We start from the raw sequence: 20071 nt of genomic DNA on the forward strand, positions 1-20071 counted from the left end.
TAGTACTATGGTTCCCAAACACTGATTCCTGATGTGTCATGGGAACGTAGTTCTGAGACGAAATGCAAATGACTGGACAAACCCATTAATTGGAGAGACTGCAAATGACACATTTTACAAAATGAAAATGATTTAATACCAATTATTATGTTGCGGGAAAGTAATTTGTATCTAAGTAGTTATAATCCGACCCTGTAAAGTGCATGTAGTCTTTATCCACAAACGACAGACTATCTTCTGGAACCCTGATGGGCTCTATATGGTGGTCCTCTTTGTGTGTCGCAGTTTCATGCATACAGTCTACGCAGTCATTACAAAAGTCAACAGAGGGCTTTGGAGGGCAATCTGTGCAGTGCCACCTGGTGCCAACAATTGGGTCTGTCTCGCACCGATCGCACTTGAATCCGATATGTTGCACAAGACCAGTCTTCTTCAGCCGCTCTTCACGAACACGCTTCAACATCATCAGTTCCCGATACTCTGGGGTCTCTCTCGCAGCAGCATCCACAGTGTCTTCATCTTCAGATGCAACATCAGACTTTGTACTGAACTCGCTGTCAAATCCGTTGCTCACAAAGGAGCTCGATTCGTCGTCTGCTTCCGTCATGTACACGGGAGGCCGGTGGGACGCAAAGAAGGTGGAGTGCGAAAACATCAAGTTGGATCTGTGATGACTCCTACGGGTGGTGCCTCCAGTCTTACGGGGCAAGCTAACATTCGGAATACGACCGGGCACTGGAAGTCCTGCTTTTGCCAATTTTATGAAATATTTCTGCACACGGCTGGCAACCTGGGTCGGCGTTCGGTTTCCCAACTCTGCAGCTATTTTTTCCCATCTTCTGCTTTCAACTTCTTCTGGGGGGAATTTAATCAAGAGCTCTTCCAGTCTCTTCTGTTCCTCTGCTGACCATAGCTGATTAAAGGTGGCTGGCTTGTGCTCGCTGAAGACGCGTCCTCTGACCATGACATTGTTCTGATATATCGGCGCAGACGACGTTGACGGCAACACTTTTGGTTCAGATTTTGCCGCAAGCCGCGTCGTCTGCCGCTTTGATTCTATAGCGTGAGGCGTGTTACTCAAACTGTACTGGCCCCAGTCTATGCTCGGAAGCTGGGGGACGGTTTGAGGTATCGGGATGCCAATATCTTCCTTCTTTTGAAGCCTTTCTACAAAGCGGACTGGGTCCTGTAGAGCCTCGTCTCTTATTTCCATTAATTTTTCGATGTCTAGGATGACCTGCACCCTTTGAGCTTCAAGCACAGCGAGTGTCTTGAGGACATTGCGGTAGTCGGTGTTTCCTCGCAGAGCTAAGTGGTCCGATTCGAAGAAATATTCCCCAATGTCGTCGTAATCTTCGTCGGGCTCCTGCGGTTCTGGCGGCTCGGTTTTCACCACTGCGTGACATGCTGCGTGAGAAGTGTCGCCGGCTCCGTTTTGTGATTTCTGCGTTCCTTGATCGTCTGTTGTGTTTGGAATCTGATTTGAGCACGATTCCATTGTCACAACGCGTTCAGTTGTGCTTGTAACGAGCAATTCTGGACCACATGAAAAGCAGAACAACGACAACCACCGCTACAGACCACTGGAACCCACGAACAGCAACAAATCGCCGAATTCGCCGACAGTCTTCGGCCGCCAAGTTGAAGCAATTTTACCCGTAGTGCCGTAGTCTCGTATTTTTATTTGTGTGTGTGTGTGTTTTTTGTTTAACTTTTTAATTCGCGTAAAGACTCGACATTTTCCAAACCTGCTTGTATGGGCAGTATATGGGCTTGCAGCAGCTTGCAACAAATTTGTTTACGGCGCTGTCATCAAAGCCAAAGCAGACCACCACGTGGTTTTGTTTACGCGCGCGAACACTACACATGCTCGGCATGTGCACCGAATTTTAATGTGCGGCACAGCGGAGTTGTTCGGCCAAGGGATGATTCCTGCAGGTCACAAGAGCATTCAGTGTAGCGATCACTATGTAATGCCTTGCTTACCGCAAGACATTGATTACTCCACAGCCGCGCTGATATTTTTGGACAGGGCGGCGAAACCTTACGACCCCCTCGAGGTATTCGAAGGGCTGGAAAAAATTATCGACTCCGAACACGTGAGTCAACTTGGCCCCTTCGACTGCGAGCACATCTGGCTCGTCCGCTTCACCAGTCGGGAAATTCGAGACCGTCTCACTCGCGAACAAGGCATCATGTGTAAAGATCGAACGAGCTTCTGCTTGGAGCCCCTGACTGAACATTCGTTACACAGAGGAAGATGCGTTCCGAATGGGATAGGTAATATGACGAATTATCGAACACCTATGTGTGTGGAGTGATTTATATAGACCCCCTCCTTACCCCCCACTACCTTGTCGCCCTGTGCACCCTCTGCATAGGGGGGGGGCCTTCTTTACTTGTGCTATGCACTCATGTTAGCGAGCAAACACAAAACTGTTACAAGGTAACTGTAATAATAGCGACCCCCCCCCCCCCCATTTCGATGTTTGTGATTCTAGATGAACCACTCATCATTCCCGCGTATCATATTAATCAGACGATTAATGATATGGCATTAATGCGCATTACATTTAGGTTGGTCTTGTGGGGCGCGGCATCCTGACTACTGGTTGAAACTGTTGGACTGCGATATTTCCTCAACTGTTGGGGACACACATTTTGGACTTTCAAGGTCGTACAGCTGGTACGTTATGTTTCGCGAAATAATAGTGACGTGCTAGCATTGTGATCAACTGTATGACTTGTTGATGTCTACCACGAAGGGACTGTGATCCGGTCGGTCGGCGCTACGAAGATTCCATCGTTGAGTCGAGCGGTGACGTCGACGATTACTTGGAGCTCGAAGCGCAGCAAGAAGAACTACTGATGAAAGAGATGGGCTTGCCGGTCTCTTTCAAGACATCGTCCAAGTCTGCAAAAGCCAATAAGTCATTAGGCGAGTTCTCCCAGTAGCAGTTCGTTAATGTGTGTGCTTCATTCTGCAACATCTCGTTACGATTACAGGTATGCCCGAGGACGACACCATCTACGCAGAAGAAAGCGACGCGTTCGATTTAAATATCGAATGGGAGAACTTTTGGCAGCAAAATGGAGAGAATCTTGTCTGGCAAAGCTGGGTAGACAAGTATGGCGATTATATAAATCCTGAATACTGCAGACAGGCTGAATTTAGCGCAGAAAACGAAGGAGTTCGAGGAGTTGACATCACAACATCTGCTGGAGAAAATGATGCCAAACAGCACGACGAACTTAAGCCCGCGCCAGAAGAACAGCATGTTTCTACGAAATCTGACGATGAAATCTGGCAAGAACTGTGGAACCAGAATTATGAAGATGTCTACAGTCATTACTACAGCCACTTTGTACATAATAAGTCTAGTCCTGTAAATAGTTCAAGCATAACGGATACCACGGCCGTCTCGAGTGAGAAGCTTGCGCTGAACGACAATAACCCCGTTGTCGAGGACGACGACGCAAAACAATTTTCCGGCGACAGCGTCGGCGACGAAAGTGGGAGACTTCCAATGTCAGTTTATGACGACAACATTGCGGACGCTTTCGTGGAAGACGAGAACGCCATTGAGGCAATGAGACAGATGGGGCTGCCTGCACAGTTTTGTTCAGCAAATCAGAAGAAGTCGAAGAAGAAGAAGAAGATGAAAAGTGAGGAGCACAGTTTTTCGTTTTTAACGAACCTGTTCAGGAACAGTAGAAGTTCTTTTTTTTTCGTAACAGCTGGAACGTTCTTTAGGCCGGATGGAATGTCCTGCATGGCCATTAGCTGAGAGGGTAAAAGGTGATAGCTTAGTGTTGTTGCATGACATATGGCTGCATTCTTCTTTTCCTCAGCTGTTGCTACAAATTATTTTGACAAAGCTCTTGGCTAATTTTATGAGAAGGGTATATCATGTGTAAATAGAGCTCCGTGGTTTAGGGATAAACCCAGCATCAAACCCATCTTTACTCCCTGATTTGCATCATCTTCAATTTAGGTAAAACTGTGGAAAATGTACAGGAAAAAAGGAAGCATATTAAATGCTCTACGCTCAACACTGAATAGAGCAGAGCACTGCCGCTTGGCATCTCAGCCCAGATGTGCTTTTTCACACGACATTGCCTCACATGAGCAAGTTTAAAGCTCCTCAAATAAACGAAAACAACATCAAACCTGAGAACACACAAAACGAAGTACATCCAATCTGCTACCCAGCCCAGCTTGCAATGGTGGCAAACTTTTTATTTATTTGTGCGTATACGCTACACCGCCTTACGGCATTGCAGTAGCGGGGTACAGTAACCAACATATCAAGTAAGTAACAATAAACTTTGCCATAAAGTTTGTCATATGCGGGTTAATTAATTAATAATGCGGAAATGTAATATTTTCTTTCATCATTAATTCTATTAGATTCTCGGGCAATTTTGCGAGCTTTCTCAAAACAGATAGTTTCATGTCTAAGAAAGTTGTAGTGTAATTTCTTCTTGCGTGTCTCTCACTTTTTCTAGGCAAAGCAAACATCGCATCAGAAGCATCCACATGGAAATCGTACTGGGAAGCTCACGGGAGTTCCATCGTTTGGGACTCGTGGACAAGTACCTATCCCGAATTTCTGGAACCGGAATTTCTGTCGTCTGCGGTGCTGGACCCAAGTCCACCAGAACCGTACGGAAGTGTCCCGGACTTATGCGAAAGCGAAATGGGAGGAATGAACGTTACACGTGCCGATGCGAGTTTCTGGCAGGATCTGTGGGACAAGCACTACATCAAGGTGTACGCCTACGAACATCGATTGTACAGGGAAAGTATTTTAAAGAGAGAGCAGGCGGCTATCTCCGTGAATGGAAACGCCGACGGGGCGGGGGAAGAGTACGACATGGAGAGTTCTCCGAGCGAAACGAGAGGAACCAGCCGGAACGCGAACGGAGGAGGAGATAGCTCTCTTAGTAACAAGGCGACAGATGGCACAACGAGGAACAGAAGTCCGAGCAACGGAGACGGTGGTGGGGGTGACGGGGATGAACCGCCGGACGAAAGACCCGTGAAGATAAAAAAGAGGTTAGTTCTCAGTTTTTTTTTGTTTTTTTTTGTTACACATTTGCTCTCACAAACCACTCTTTTTTTCTTTTTACCTAGAAACACAGCTTTGTAAAACAGGTACGTTAATTATACAGGGTGTTCAAAATTAAGCTTTCACTAGCACGTTATAAATAGGCGAACAAAAGAAAAACTGGTGCTATTTTTCTGTTCGTTGAGTAAGAAACAGGTGCTACATAATTAGCAGCACCTGTTTCTTACACAAGTAGCGTAAAGTTATCATCCGGTTTCCTGTCATCGCTGTGTTCGCGTAGCGCTCGTGAAAGCTTAATTTTGAACACCCTGTATAAGAAAAACACTTGAGCAATTAAGGAAAAAATACACAGTTCAGTCTGGTAGAAGTGGGAACACAATAAGTCCAGGGAATGAACACTTTAATATATACACAAGCTTTTGTGCACAACCTGCACTTCATCAGGTGAAAACACACACACAAAAAAATCCACAAATAAAGAAACATCAGATGAGGATCCAACGCTCTTGGTACTTGATGTACACTCAACTATACATTTGTATTCCGAAGTGTCTGAGTCAGAATTTCGTATGTTCTACTTTTTTTGCTTGTTTTTCTGTTCCACAGGAATGTCTTCTCTTTCGTGCAATATCACGTTTTATCCTGTTTTACAACTTCACAAAACCTGATTTTTACCCCCAATTTTGGAAAAACAAACCCAAACACACAAGGGTGTATGCATGGATGACATGCATTATGTAACTAGAGTCAGGAGTCTTTGTACTTCCATTTCAGTCACGAAGAAGACTGTAACTCGGACGAAGAGGATGCATTTGGGGCTCTTCTTGCTTATGGGGTTGCACTGCGCGATAACCTGAGGTGCGTGTTCTGTGCTCAGGGATACCGTTAGTGTCCAGTTTAACCTGCTTAGACCTACAAGCAGTCAGTGTTACAATCAGCCTCATATCTGAAGGCAATGAGGCAATTATATGCTGTTGCAAAGCGGTTTTCCATTCCCTTCCTTCTTTTCCTAATAGAATCTTGGAATTCTGTAGGGGTAGTGCGACATGCATATCTGGTGGTTTCCCAGCCTTTTTGGTCTTTCTGCCAGATGTCTCGGGGGTGCTGGGAAAATCTGTAGTTACACAAGAAACCTGTGACGCTTACTATCCAGGACAGGTGATAGTATTGTCCAAGTACGGAAATTTTATGTGTCCACTTTAAAACGGACCTGACAGCATCAGCATAATTTTCCCTTCCTAACATGAACTGTGCATAGTTGAAGAACACTTAGAGAGAAACACACGGGACAGCACAGACACGAGCTCTCCTTTCTACACCAGGATGAAGAATAAAATAAGAAACCGACACTGAAGACTTTTGTTTAAGTTTAATTTGTACAAGCTTTCGCGTGGACCTCCACGCGAAAGCTTGTACAAATTAAACTTAAACAAAAATCTTCAGTGTCGGTTTCTTATTTTGTTTATGTGATATTCAGGACTTGACTCCCCTCTTTGTGTACGCTTCAGGATGAAGAATGTGAAAGCGCACGTGAGAAACAAAAAGAAACGGAAGAAACTTCGCAAGCAAGGAGGCCTGAGTCATCCTGTGAGATCGCTTACACTCACGTAAAAACTATAAACATTAACTGGATGCCTTCGTTTCACAGACGGGGTCACATGGCACGGAGGACACGGCGGAAGTGCAGGGTGAGCCAAACTCCGACGGATAACCATGGCTAGCGATCTCACACGGTGGCTTTCTATTTTCTATTTTGCCTCTTCTGGGAACAGCCTGCAGTGGAGAAATCTCCTGGCCAGACTATATCAAGGAGAGACCTCAGCTGCAAAAGTACTGGGCCCAGAGGTATCGACTCTTCTCAAAATTTGACAGGGGCATCCAACTTGATGAAGGTATGGTTTAGTTTGCACAATTATTACTCTGTCTTCATGTTTCCGAGCGCTAATTCTCGAAATTTGAATTTTAGCTTGCTTCCACTAACGCAGCGAAATAATATTTTGCGAGAATACAATGCGAGGCATGTATAGTCTGCATTGGCATTAATTAGGAAGTATTCAGAAGACATGCAATTTTTAGTCAGGAGTGGAACTTCAACTTTCTATTAGGGGTGTGCGAATATTCGAGTTCTCGAATTCGAGTCGTATATCAATCACTCGAAGTATTTGATTCGCAAATCAAATACCCAATATTCGGTTTTCCGATTACTGGACTGTTCTCCGCATATGAACGGCGCCTCCCGAAAGTGGGCTTCACCTGATGCTTCCTTGCTTGAGGTGAAGCCTGCTTTACAAAATTCCCCGTCCCTCCCGTGTGCAGTTTAACGGTGCCAGTGGAGGACTCCTTTAAAAAGTTAATATTCTTAAATAATGCCTACAGAAAATGTTCAAAATTTAAGCAACGTAACTTTCCCGGGTGAGACACACACACTCCAGCAAAGAAGCTAAATGATGTTCACGACAAGGCTGATGCAGGACGCCAATTTGTTTGTTTCACAAGTGGACCCATGGATGTTCAGGAACAATTGCAGCCTTATCCGTTTAACATGCCGCTGCCTGACATCAGACTTTTTTTTTTCAAATCAAGATAATTATCCCAGTATGTACTCTCCTGAAAAGCAGTAAACACTATCACGCAACACTAAAGAGTAGGGGCTTCCCACAGAAGAATTACACGTGTCTCTCCTGGCAGTTAATGCCAGAAAACTTATAGTAAAGCCACGGGCTAGAAATTTCAAAGTTTTGGTGCAAAAAGCATGTATTGTAAACTTTGCATGACTATTCGATTCGGTATTTGACATTTTTTTTCCTCCATTAGATTCGACATTCGATTCAACTTCAAATATTCGAATTTGCGCAAGAGCATTTAAAAGAAAAGTGTCTTCCTGCGCAATTTGATTCGTCATATTAATGAACATCATCATCATCTCCTCCCCTTCTTCCTCAATATTATGAGGATGCTGCCTAATGGTACTCACACGATAGTTGAGATGACGTAACTATGCTGTCTTCCAGAATCCTGGTTTTCTGTTACACCGGAACAAATAGCCAAGCACATAGCCAGAAGATGCAAAGGGGACATTGTCATTGATGCCTTCTGCGGTGCTGGAGGAAATACCATTCAGTTTGCTCGTGCCTGTCCACTTGGTAGGTTTCCGAGGGATACCAGCAAGCAACGTAACGAGCCGTACTATTTCGTGCCGCAGTGATAGGGATTGACATAGACCCCAAGAAAGTGGAGATGGCTCAAAACAATGCCGCCGTCTACGGGGTCCAAAATAAGGTGGAATTCATCGTGGGAGACTTCCTGCACATCGCTCCAACACTCAAGGCAGACGCCATCTTCTTCAGTCCGCCATGGGGAGGACCCACATATCAGCAACAGAAGTCGTTCGACCTCAGAGACATCGTGCCAGACATATATCCTTCTATTTTGTGGTTGTTGTATCAGAACAAAAGCTACAATTGCGTGGATAGCAGTTCAGATGCGATCCACATAATGGGACAACTGTTTTTTCTGCCGCTTATCGTGTGATATGTATGAATGGCTGATACAGTGATGGAATTTCCCTTTTAAATTTACTACACTTCCTTGCACACTTGCACATAGAAACAAATGCTTGTCAGTTCCAGGAATGCAGACTTGGATGCTTGAGAGTAGCACAGTAGTCGATTGTCCCTTTGGAGTTGCGCTTTTCTTTTTCTCTTTTTTTATTCTCTCACACACTTTTTTTTTACATGTACTGAATGCACACCTGCTATGGTGCTACGTTTTTAAGTTTAAAAATTGTGTTACGTGTGTGAGTAAACAGTGGTAGTTTTCATTCGTATTGTTTTTAGTTGTTTTTTTTTGTTTTTTTTTCTTTTTCTTACGTTCTGACTTGCTTTTGATACGAGGCAAAATACTTGCACGAGTCACCTATCCTTAACACCAAATTGCACTTTCAACGTCTTTGCAATCTGTCGTACTATTACAAGTAACCTTTGTCTTCTGGTCCCAAGAAACACTGCGGCTGATCAGGTGAGTCGTTTTGTTGCATAATTTGTTGAACACAAGTGACGCACATTCATGAACTGTGATGTGATTAGGGCCCTTTGCTGTGGGGTTTTACCCATTAAGACCCGGTTTACTTCGTATCTGCATCGTGAGGTAAACCCTGCAAAACACCGACAAGTAACTGGTCTGTGTTTTTCAGGTTTAGCTAAGTAACTTGGCAAAGTGCCAAATCAGCCACCAAATTAGGCACTGCACATTGAGCATAGCTGTTCTGCACTTATGTTAGTCTGTAATGCAAGAAGCTGTTTTTTTTTTTTTTTTCCCACACCCAAAAATCTGCTTTTCCGCCCAATATCACTGGGTTTTACCGTTTTGGAATTTCAAATCAAATCAGCTTTTCAAAAAAACATACAGCCCAAAAACAAAAGGCCCTAGTTGTGAGTTTGAACATGGTGCCATTTAAACGCAGCTATGCTACCAAAAAAATTAGGTATATCTCAAAAATATGGATTTTATTAATCAACGTATAAAAATAGATGTAATAAATTTCTGTAAGTGTAAAATGCTGCTATGTCATATAGTCAACACATCCCCATAGTTTTTTTTTTTAAATATACATTTTCTCGCACGTTACCCTTTTGTACACTCCAGAATTATCCTTGTACAAGTTTGTTGCATGAATGTCACTGACTCCCACAGTCAGTTGTACAGGAGGTGATGCTTGAGTGTACCCTGCTTGGTTATGATCCCTTTAAGCCTGTTATAAGCAACCAAGTTCATTTGGAACCTCATATGGCATTGCGGCCTTGTCATAAGCTCAGAGTACCGTATTTTCACACGTATTAGCCGCACCGCAGATAAGCCGCAGGACTCGTTTTTAGATGTATTTTGAAAATGTTTTTGCAGATAAGCTGTACTCGCAGATAAGCCGCGGGTAATATGACGCGACTGCTTTGTGCGCTAAACCGGGTCACACCCGATGTCAGGTGTATTGAACCCTTTTTGTGGGTCAGCCGATAAAGGAGACCGTAGGGAAGGCCATAAACCCAGTGGTCCACATTCCGGTGTCGGCATGATGTATAACAAAGGAGGTCAGTTCTAGTGTTCTACTAAGATCGGATTGTGCCCTTGTTGCGTGTTTTTTGTGGATTGACCAGGTAGTGGTGTTGCAGGAGACATGAATCACTGTCACCCCTTTTGTTAAAGCTGTGTGGGGGAATGTATTCGGAAGGTCAGTCCACTCGAATGTGGACCCTCCCCTGTTCGGTATTGTTCCGAAAAACATGAGGCACTGTCGGCCCTTTAATCCGGCCGTTTAATCCGGGGTATGGCGAAAATACCAGGGAAAAATAGCTATCAGATAAGCCGCAGGACGTCCACGAAAAAAAAAAAAAAAATCGTGCATAAGCCACGGCTAATACGCGTGAAAATACGGTACTACGAGGCAGGAATTAACACCCTCGCGACTGGTGTACGAGTCCTCCGACATTAAATACTTTTCTAAAGTGATACGAGCTCGAAACCACAGTGCAGCGTAAACGTCTTTCACAAATTTAACTTCTGGCAAATCAGTTTTTGTGGCAGTTCTGTTCCAAAACATGCACGAAAGAACTTCTACAGTATGTAGTTCATTGGCAAAGGAGTGTTGCAAAGTGTGAGGTGGCACGACACACTGAGAAACAACGTAATGGCCCAGTACGAAGGTGAAGGTGAGGTGCCATTGCATGGATGTGGAGTGTTGTCACTTCGTGAGTCCGTAGTGCGGTAAAAGAGAGAGAGAGAGAGAAAAAAAACAGTACACTGGAATAAGGCCACAGACCGACAAAGTCACTCATGTATCTGGCCCTCCAGAACGCATTTCTGTCACCAAGCAGGGCTCACATTTCGCGGTCCTTCTGTCTAAAATGTTAGTTACTTAGTTACTAAAATGTTACTTTCACAGCTTGCAGAACTGGCCGGACCCGGAGGACGAGTTGAAATAGAGCAGAATTTACTAAATGGGAAAATCAAGACGATAACGGCTTACTATGGAGACCTCATCACAAGATCATGATCAATCATCCTTCAAGTCACGGTATCCATCTTCCGATTTTTGAAAATGTGGCAAATATTGCGTTATATATAGTTTGCACAAACATACTAAATATCATAATAAAACGCAACCTGCATTGTCTTTGGCAATATATTGAAATTTCTTTCCTGGAACCTGAAGTCAGTATGTGCAACACGTAGTAAGCAGATCCCAGGAAATATGCGTGAAAATAAATATGTTCAATCCGTAACTCAAAGTATGAACACTTTGACGTACTAGAAGTAACAACAAGAGCATAAACTTACAATATTGACATGTAATGTCGGTCTCTAGTAATGAATGGGCTGCATAAAAGGGGTGCTTTGCCGTGAAACATTGTCATGTCTCCTCACGGATTGAAAGCAAAGGATGCAAGGTCAAGTCGCTTTGTCGGTCTCTGGAAGGCCCTCTTCAAAACATTGGTTTTGTCATTTAAGAATGCCTGGTAAAATGTACTGTATGGAGCGTACAGTCTCCCCATGGGCTAGCTGAAATGTTGCACTAAAAACGCTGTCTGAAAAAGGTCCCCGATGCCTTGCCCAATGCTCTTGAACCCAAGCTTAAATCATGCTCAAATACAAATTTCTTTGGTTTTCTGTATTTCGGTTAGACCCTCTGGACTGCTTTATTGTCCTCCTCTTTGAATATTCTTGCCATATGTGGCAGTCACTGTTAAAGCCAAATAGGCTTGCAAACGGTTGAATATTATATTCTCAAGACTTTTCAGAAACGTATTTATACTTCGAAACCCTACTAGAAAAAATTCAGTCCGAAGCAGGGATCTATAAAACAAAAAATTCTTACAGTAAATTATGTCATGTGTTACGAATTTTTTTATTATACGATTTGGTATCATTTCGTGTGCCTTATACATGTGGCATGGCCCCATATTGTGTGAGAAAAAGTGTAAGAAAAAACTGCCCAAATGGCAGCGACTCTCCTGCATCCTCTCGTCATGGTATAAAAATTGGAATACTTTCCGCATGGTGCTTCGCCCACGTGCGGGTCTCGTGCTCTGCAAATCGGCTCCTCCATTATGGAGTACATCATCAATAGCTTCAGGCGTCACAGTCTACACAGTGAGCATCTCCAAATACAGCTGCCGAGGCTTAACCACGTTGCACGTCACTTAACTGTTTTGTGTCCGGAACATGAACACAACATTCTTTGTCAAAGCAGAGTTTGTGTAGCCGGAATGCAAACTCTTCTTCGCTGTACCATTTCTCCTTGTTAAACTCTGGGAAGAAGAATTGGATTTCACGATCGGCTGCTTCTTCAGAGTCTGTGAAGAAACGCATACAGTATTAAAATTTTGCTAAAAATTTAACTGAACAGTATCAGCAAAACATCCAAATGGTGTCTTACCACAGGCTAATTTTATGCAAAAAAAATAATAAATAAAAATCTCTAGAGTGCAAAACTGATTTGAATTATAATTTTGTTTCCACTATTGATTGATTGATGGGCAATGGATGGATGGAACTATGAAGGTTACAGAAAAAGTAAAGTTGCACGAAACACAAAACAGTTTTTATGGCTGTGCAAATAGTCATTTTAACAAGTAATCACATAACCAAACACATAAGCAGCATATACGATGTGAATCTTTATATGAAGCAGCAGTCAGTTTCCTTTATACCCTCCCTCATGGCATTTTTGGACTTAGGCGTGAAGCTCCGGAACCACTAAAATATAGTATGTTTCGAAGATACACTGCTTCAATTCAGAATTCAAATTGTATATGTAATTATTTGCTTCGCTTAAAAAATCCAAGTATTCACACAGCCCTAAAAATCTTGTTTAAAACCCCAGGACTTTAAGTCCCACTGACTAAGTTAAAATTAATTTCCCTCAATGCTAGCAGTGTTGGGATACTGCTTTTACTTCCAGAAATTCTGGTGGTGTAAAGAAAATGACACACCATAAAGAGAGTACAAATACTCTGTCTTCGCTGCTCCGCTCTGAATACTATAACCAAGCGGAACACCGTAGTACTTGAAGGTAGACAACATACCTGAGCCATGACCGGCATTCCTGGTGTCTGTCAATCCGTACCGTGCTCGAATTGAATGTGGAGCTTCGTAGATTGCCCTAGGAATGCAGCATTTTTTTCATACAAGTGGGATATATACTTTTAAATTAGAAAGCAAGAAATATTTTCTCACTGGAACACCTTTGTTGGACCGAGAAGCGTTCGCCATTCCTTAATAGCATTTTCTTTTGCAAGAATGTGGGCTGATATGGGGCTACTATAAAGAAACAAAGAAATATAATATGTGATATCAGTACAGCAAGCAGTGCTTCAAATCAAACTAACATTTTTATATGTGAAACCTGGCACTGACACTTAAGAAAAGAAAAAAAAAGAAAAAAGACGTGTCACACAGGAGCTTTCATGTGTGGTGAAGCTGATTTCATAACATAACCAGTTTAGCAACAGTAAATAATGACTAAGTAGTTATTAAAGCACACTTAGCATCTCCACACTACGAACACTCTTATTGGACTAAATATATTGTATCCTAAATGAAACACCCCACCTTGACATATACGAAGTCAATCTATTGAAGAAGAATCGATCTGAAAAAGAAAAAAAAAAATAGTTGGCAAAAAAAGTTATATCGCAATCCTCCATTCGGCTCAGACACCCATAGATATGTGAAGGGAGCCAGCCCTATTAACTCAAGGTCATTCAAAGTAGCTGTCACAATACTCGTCCATGCCGCTTTCTGTCACACGTGCTATCCACGTGAAAGCTGTCACGTCGTTCAAGCTCGAAATCTTGATAAGGCGTTGTCCGCACAAAAGATGATCAGCGTTATCTCACACGTAGCAATCTTTTTATTTTTACGGGGATAAATAAGCCGGCGCCTTCCTGGTCGTATATTTATATACACATGATGGAACAAACAGCCCGTAATTGCGGGTTCATTGGATTGTTGATGCTCACCCTTGTGTTCGGCGTAGAACATCTCCATTTGTTCCCTGGTATAACATGCCACTTTTGTTTTCACAAAGGTGAAGTCATGGTCCAAAATTAATTGTCGCACCGCCTGGAAAAGACACGAAAAATTAATGTGGGGGAATAGACACAAGCGCGAAACATATGGGAGTTCGAGCACCTCTTATAATAAGAGAACTTCCGTGACAGCTGATTAGTATATAAGAGAAAATAACGGCACGATTTTTACCTCCAGTTTAATGGGAACTTTGCATACGTCTGGCTTCAGGATAGCTAACGTCAGCTGCAGCTGGCGCGTGAGGCACATGATGAAGTTTGAATCACGGCTATTGCCCAAGCTATAGCATTGCTATTTGCATGTTCTCTTTGTTTTGGTTTGTCTTTCGTTCAGCGCCTGGAGCGACACCTGCCACAGAATGGATGGGCGAGGTGCTGGCACCTGGAGGCTATGAATGAAACTAAATGTGCGTTCTTTTTGAAATAAAGTTCTGAACCAATTAAGTAAACATTATCTAAAAAAAAAGATAAACCTGAACCAACACCAACACCTGTGCGCTCGTCGACGTAACAATTAAGAGTCAGCCAATCACGAACGTGCTTTCAGAGGTCCTGACCATGGAGAACCACCGTCGTCTGCGAGTTGTGATTAAACGTCCCCGCTTACTAAATGGGAAAACTTGGAAATAAAGCGCAAAACGGACTCAATCTTTCTCAAAACCGATTTTCTGGAGAGCGTCTTGCACTTTTTGTCTAAATATTTCGGCCTGCGGGTTCCTGGTGAGCTGCAATCATTTGCGGGTTCTTGAATTCGCGGAACCGTGAATCGCAGTAGCAGACGAATTCTGACTCTTAATGTGCACGTTGCGAAGGAGGGAGAGGATGCAATGAGCAGGCTTTCTCTATCTAGGTGGTGGTGTCTGAACCAGATGCACTGACGTAACACATGACGTAACACCACAGGCCCCTAAAAAGAATGAGGAAATGCAAACCTTGTCATCTGCCTGTTTTCTTCCGCTTTATTTGTCCTAACAATTCATAAGCGGGTATTGAGGGTCCTCTTTTGACAGCGATAGTGCCCGAATAATTGTTTCCGCACGTGGAATGTTCTGCTTTGGACGGATAGGGGATAAATCAAGTGCTAGCGATAGCCTTTCAACAATGTGCACCTGTTGCTAATCCCGATCACTTTTTTTTTTTTTTTCTTACCTCATTTGAATACCTCTTATCCTAATTTGACCAAATAAAGGCATTTTTGCGACCTTTCATGGTACTAAGGGGGCAGCATGCATGCTGGGGGCTCTATTCTACCTGGTGAGTATTTGTCATTGTGCGTAGCTCATAAGGATAATTCATGTAGCCAAGTCCATAGAGATACCTGACCTCGGCGCAACTATCTTAGGGACTCAGGGACTTCCTCATTGAAAAATCAGTGAGCTCTGTAAAAATCAAGCTGTTTAAGAATGTTCCTTTCTATCCATAACATTCAGAAGATACTGTAAAGGTATTTGCGATGTATTAATCTTCGCGAATTTCGCGACCGCTAAAAATTGCGAAAAATTAAACTTGGAAGCAAAGCTTGACATATTTATCCCATGAAAGGGGAACAGCCCTGGAATCGCGAAATTAAACACTCGCAAATAACTTCGACGATGACTGAATGCGTGAATTCGCAAAAATTAGTATGCCGTGAAACTGTGCCTGTTCTTTATTAGCTTCAGTTTCGAAACTGAGTGCTCGCAGGAACTGCAACTAACCATCATGGTGAGATATATGTACGTCAGCAGAGCTACGTCCAGAGCAATAGCGAGCTCTACATTTAGGGAAAGCTTCCTTCACTCCTTTGTTTATAAACAACGTGTAGAGGAACTCTTCTCAATCCAAACCACCTCCGTAGACTTCTGCCTTCTCCCCGACGCCTTTGGTGCAGATTTCTCGAAAGAGGCCAAACTTGGGCTGTCCTCCGTGCGCAGCAAACCGTTGATCAAGAGAAGCTAGAAACTGAACTACTGCCGAGCGAGACTTTGATTCGCAAACTCCTCTGGAGGGCTTCTGGGGAAGTTCCGTAGCTTAGCGGCGTCAGCCATACACTGGATCGTCGATTCCGCTTTCTTACTGCAGTAAATTCCCTTGTTCCAGTATCTTCCATGTTGTAGAGATGGAATGCTTTGCGGCAATAAATCCTTTCAGCGATGTCAATAAGGAAACTTACTGTCCAGTTCTATCTTACGACCTTGTGACGTTTTGCTCGTCTTGCCCACTCTGTCAAAAACATCCTCCCAAAACAAGGCATAAATTTCATCTCGATCGTTAGCAATGACTTCCATAGCGCTTATACGAACAAACAAGCCCCCCGCTAAGGATACCATGGCATCCGCTCTGCAGGACCATTGTGTGCATGTATGAACCTTTTCGGTACTGGAACGGGCTGGTTTTCTGAGCAGTTGCCGGAAACCATTGCGGTGAGGTCATTCAGCAACTCGTGTATATGCATGGACGCTGCAAAGAATTCGTATACCTGATCCAGGAAATTGAAAGAGCAGCTGATTTCGCCACCAGATTCATTAAGCACTGAATAAGGAACCCACGTGGACAGATGATTTCACTGCCGTACCAGTGCTTGAAGACCTTGCACTTTCCAAGGACGCAGCGTTTTCATAAGACTGTCCACAACAGTCCCTGATGTTTATGCCATGTCCGTCGAGGAAACTCATTGAAGCTTTGAAGATGTCCTTAGCCTTATGCAGGCATGTACCATACAAATATTTCAACTGGTTCAGTATTTTCCAAGAGCACAAAAGTTTTTTCTGCATATGTGATCTTGGTGAGAACCAAAGGCCGACAGAAGAAACAGTGATACTTGCAGTGGGGCATACACCACCTTTGCCCCCCCCCCCCCCCCCCCTTAAATCTGGCACTGCTGACCACTACCACCACAATCCTGCAATCGTGTTCTAACATTGCACGCCAACAGCCAACCGAGCAATTTCAATTTAAAAAGTTCCCGCTTTGGCATGTCATATTCAAACAATAAACCGTTTCTGTTAACCGTTAATGTGTTCTGTCTCACCATGATGTGTAGCTTACCTCGGTACTTTGTCACAAATCTTAGGTGCGAATCGTAGCACTGTTTCCGACATCTGCGGTGTAGAATTACACCAATATCTCGGAGAACATTATATAGCCTTACTACGAAGAGGAATTCGTGCTCCATAAGTTGTGCTTGTCCGATTTACGCTCGCTATCTTTTATGAGGAAATATCGTAGCAATATAACTTACACCTGACATTATTAAAATTTTTCGTAACAGAAACTTCTTCGCATATAAATGAAGTGATTACAGGATACAGGCAGATCAATGATGTCTATACAGTGCCACAACATTATGATTTGCTTGTGCGCCTCGAGCTACAAAATTCTATGAGCCATATGTTATGCCACTTATGACGTTATGTTGCTCATACCAGCTGTCTAAGTCTTCATGTACTGTTTGGGTCCATCTCGACTCCTTCGGTGGAGAGTACTGCGTGCCTTTCTCTTGGGTTGAAGGTGTGCTTTTGAGCTGCCTGCATCCACGGTTCATGCACTCCCGGATATTTCGAGGAGACTTGCCCCGCTGCATGAAAGAAATGACAGAAAGTTATGGCCCTAGCTGCTAATGTACAATGCTCGCAAGTTCCAACCAAACCTCCGTTATCGTGACCTCACTCCTATAAGCGCCCGTCTGGCAGCAAACATCACAATCTGTACAGCTAGGGTTTGAACCCTGTTCTTTTGCAGGGCTGGAAGGGAGCTTGTTATCAAGACATGTGGAGACAGACTCAACAAACAAGCGCGAACAGGCATTTAAGTAGGAAAAGCAAGGGCGTCCCGAAGACTGTCCCAGGTTTTATTTGCTGTCGAGTTCGTTTCCACGTGCATTGACAACAAGCGACAGCATGTCAACAGCCTGCCATTCCTCGAAAGAACATCTATATAGCGGAAGACATCGCGGGCAGTAACTGCTTGCGATGTCCTCCGCCAGTCGGGTGGCATAGCCTCCTATATACTTCCTATAAGTATATAGGAGGCTATGATTGGAGATATAGGTCATGGTAATGGGAGATACTGACACAAAGAAGGCTCAAAAGCGCAAGACAGAGAACGTACCTCTGTACATTGTGCAAGCATCAAAAATTTATGCCACCATGCTCACATGAAAATCATGGTGCCTATCAATATTGTCAATTTTTGTTGAAGTTTATAAGGCTATATATACAGGGTGTTCAAAATTAAGCTTTCACTAGCACTTTATAAATAGGCGAAGAAAAGAAAACTGGTGCTATTTTTTCTGTTCCTTGAGTAAGAAACAGGTGCTACATAATTAGCAGCACCTCTTTCTTACGCAAGTAGCGTAAAGTTATCATCCGGTTTCCTGTCATCGCTGTGTTTGCGTAGCGCTCGTGAAAGCTTCATTTTGAACACCCTGTATACAGGTCAAGGGTGTGTATTGCACGACTCGGCATAATACGTATACCTCTTTTTTCTGTTGCACTGCGTGTTGACAACCCGCCGGCGGCAGATTCAACGACGGCGTCACGCCAGTCCTCAATCTGCTTCGGAATTTCCCAACTCCGGACGCGTCCGCGAGTGCCATGTTCAACACGTAATCGTCCGATCGGAAGTGCAAACCACAGACGGCGATTTCGGTGTCCCGTGGGACGGCATCACGTCCTATCAACCTCAGCCATGTGGTCCGTGCCGGGTCTTTCTGTGGAACTTTGTGATGGCGAATAACCGCTCCCTTTCTTCCACCGGAGCGGGGTGGTTTGCTGTTTACACAGCCACGAATGCCGCACACAGGCATTACGCAGGATTACAACGGACTGCGTCAGGCAAAGCACCGATTACCATGCGCAACTTCAGCCGTGTTGTGCTTATGTGAAACTAGCTGAAATTGCGATGAGACGACGAGTGACGGGTGACTGTATGGTAATTAGGGTTAGCAGTGTACGCGGTGATCCGTCTACTGTAAGATCTCTTTTGGAGCACGTTTCTTTGAGGCGATAGAAGCAACAAATTCGCGTTAAAAAATATACGGAAACAAAATATATGCATCTGTTCCAAATACCTTCAACAATAAAGCAACACTGTTTGCTGCGGCGGGGTATTACAGCAACTGTTGCACTGTTTCGCAGTGCTCCGATTCCGTAGCGTTAGCGATAACGATTTAATCATGTGTTTCGTAGAACAATGCACCATGAATTTTTTGAAATCGTGACCGAGCCAGGAATGCTTTTTCAGAGCCCCGAACAGATGAGTAGCAGACGACAGCTGAATAGCAGACAGCATTTCTCTGGACCAATCAGCGAGCGTACACGCTATCGAAACATTCGATACTATATCGATAGTTTGTGACTATCGATTGTCCAACTATGACGTGAACGGAATTTCGATAGTATTGTGATAGTTTTTTCGGATATCGTGGCACATAAGTGGTGCACTTCACCGAGCTTTACGTCGTTTGTGCCAAGCCGATCCAGCGCACCTTCTGAATTTGCGTTTCGCTCCTGCAAACTACCACTATAGTTTGCTCAATCCGAAATTAAATTTGAGTTCTGCTCCTGCTCTCCCGCGAACTATCAACAGTTCGAAAACAAAACTTTCTGAATTCGCGTTTTGCTCCTGCAAACTCTCAATGGTTTGTTCACTACGAATTGAACAATTTTCCCAAGTTTCTTTTAAAAACGAAACCGTCTGAATTTGCGTTTCGCTCATGCAAACTATCGATAGTTTTGTCTCTCGCAATTTTAAAGTTGAACATATTTCCATCGGAAACAAAACCTTCTGCATTCTCGTTTTTCGCAAGCAGTTCGACGATCACGTTCTCTCTAGATTTGTTGTTACCTCTCGGGGAAAAAAAGGAAATACGATAATGGGAAATAAATTATTAAGTCCACGAAATATGAAACATCGCAGTATTATACATCTATACTG

The 20071-nt window shown here is 43.6% G+C and overlaps 3 protein-coding genes across 3 annotated transcripts; 1 reads left to right on the forward strand and 2 right to left on the reverse strand.

Moving 5' to 3' along the window:
- Positions 1 to 108: 108 nt before the first annotated feature.
- Positions 109 to 1637, reverse strand: LOC135397579 (ZZ-type zinc finger-containing protein 3-like). Its single transcript, XM_064629182.1, has one exon. The coding sequence runs from the start codon at positions 1496 to 1498 to the stop codon at positions 146 to 148; it is 1353 nt and encodes a 450-aa protein (XP_064485252.1). The 5' UTR covers positions 1499 to 1637; the 3' UTR covers positions 109 to 145.
- A 110-nt stretch (positions 1638 to 1747) lies between these two features.
- On the forward strand, positions 1748 to 11238 carry LOC135398895 (trimethylguanosine synthase-like). Its single transcript, XM_064630436.1, has 13 exons — positions 1748 to 2280; positions 2578 to 2686; positions 2766 to 2938; positions 3007 to 3666; positions 4510 to 5059; positions 5847 to 5930; positions 6581 to 6659; positions 6721 to 6760; positions 6845 to 6964; positions 8084 to 8215; positions 8275 to 8488; positions 9011 to 9089; positions 11008 to 11238. The coding sequence occupies exons 1-13, from the start codon at positions 1893 to 1895 to the stop codon at positions 11116 to 11118; spliced, it is 2739 nt and encodes a 912-aa protein (XP_064486506.1). The 5' UTR covers positions 1748 to 1892; the 3' UTR covers positions 11119 to 11238.
- Positions 11239 to 11956: 718 nt separating this feature from the next.
- Positions 11957 to 14505, reverse strand: LOC135398896 (nucleoside diphosphate kinase 6-like). The gene is made up of 6 exons (XM_064630437.1): positions 14328 to 14505; positions 14087 to 14189; positions 13677 to 13716; positions 13302 to 13385; positions 13151 to 13227; positions 11957 to 12418 (listed from the first exon to the last, which is right to left on the reverse strand). Exons 1-6 carry the CDS (start codon positions 14403 to 14405, stop codon positions 12246 to 12248), a joined length of 555 nt encoding a protein of 184 aa, XP_064486507.1. The 5' UTR covers positions 14406 to 14505; the 3' UTR covers positions 11957 to 12245.
- Positions 14506 to 20071: the final 5566 nt, after the last annotated feature.

Source organism: Ornithodoros turicata, chromosome 6, assembly GCF_037126465.1.
Source record: "Ornithodoros turicata isolate Travis chromosome 6, ASM3712646v1, whole genome shotgun sequence".
In the NCBI taxonomy this organism is placed as follows: Eukaryota; Metazoa; Arthropoda; class Arachnida; order Ixodida; family Argasidae; genus Ornithodoros; species Ornithodoros turicata.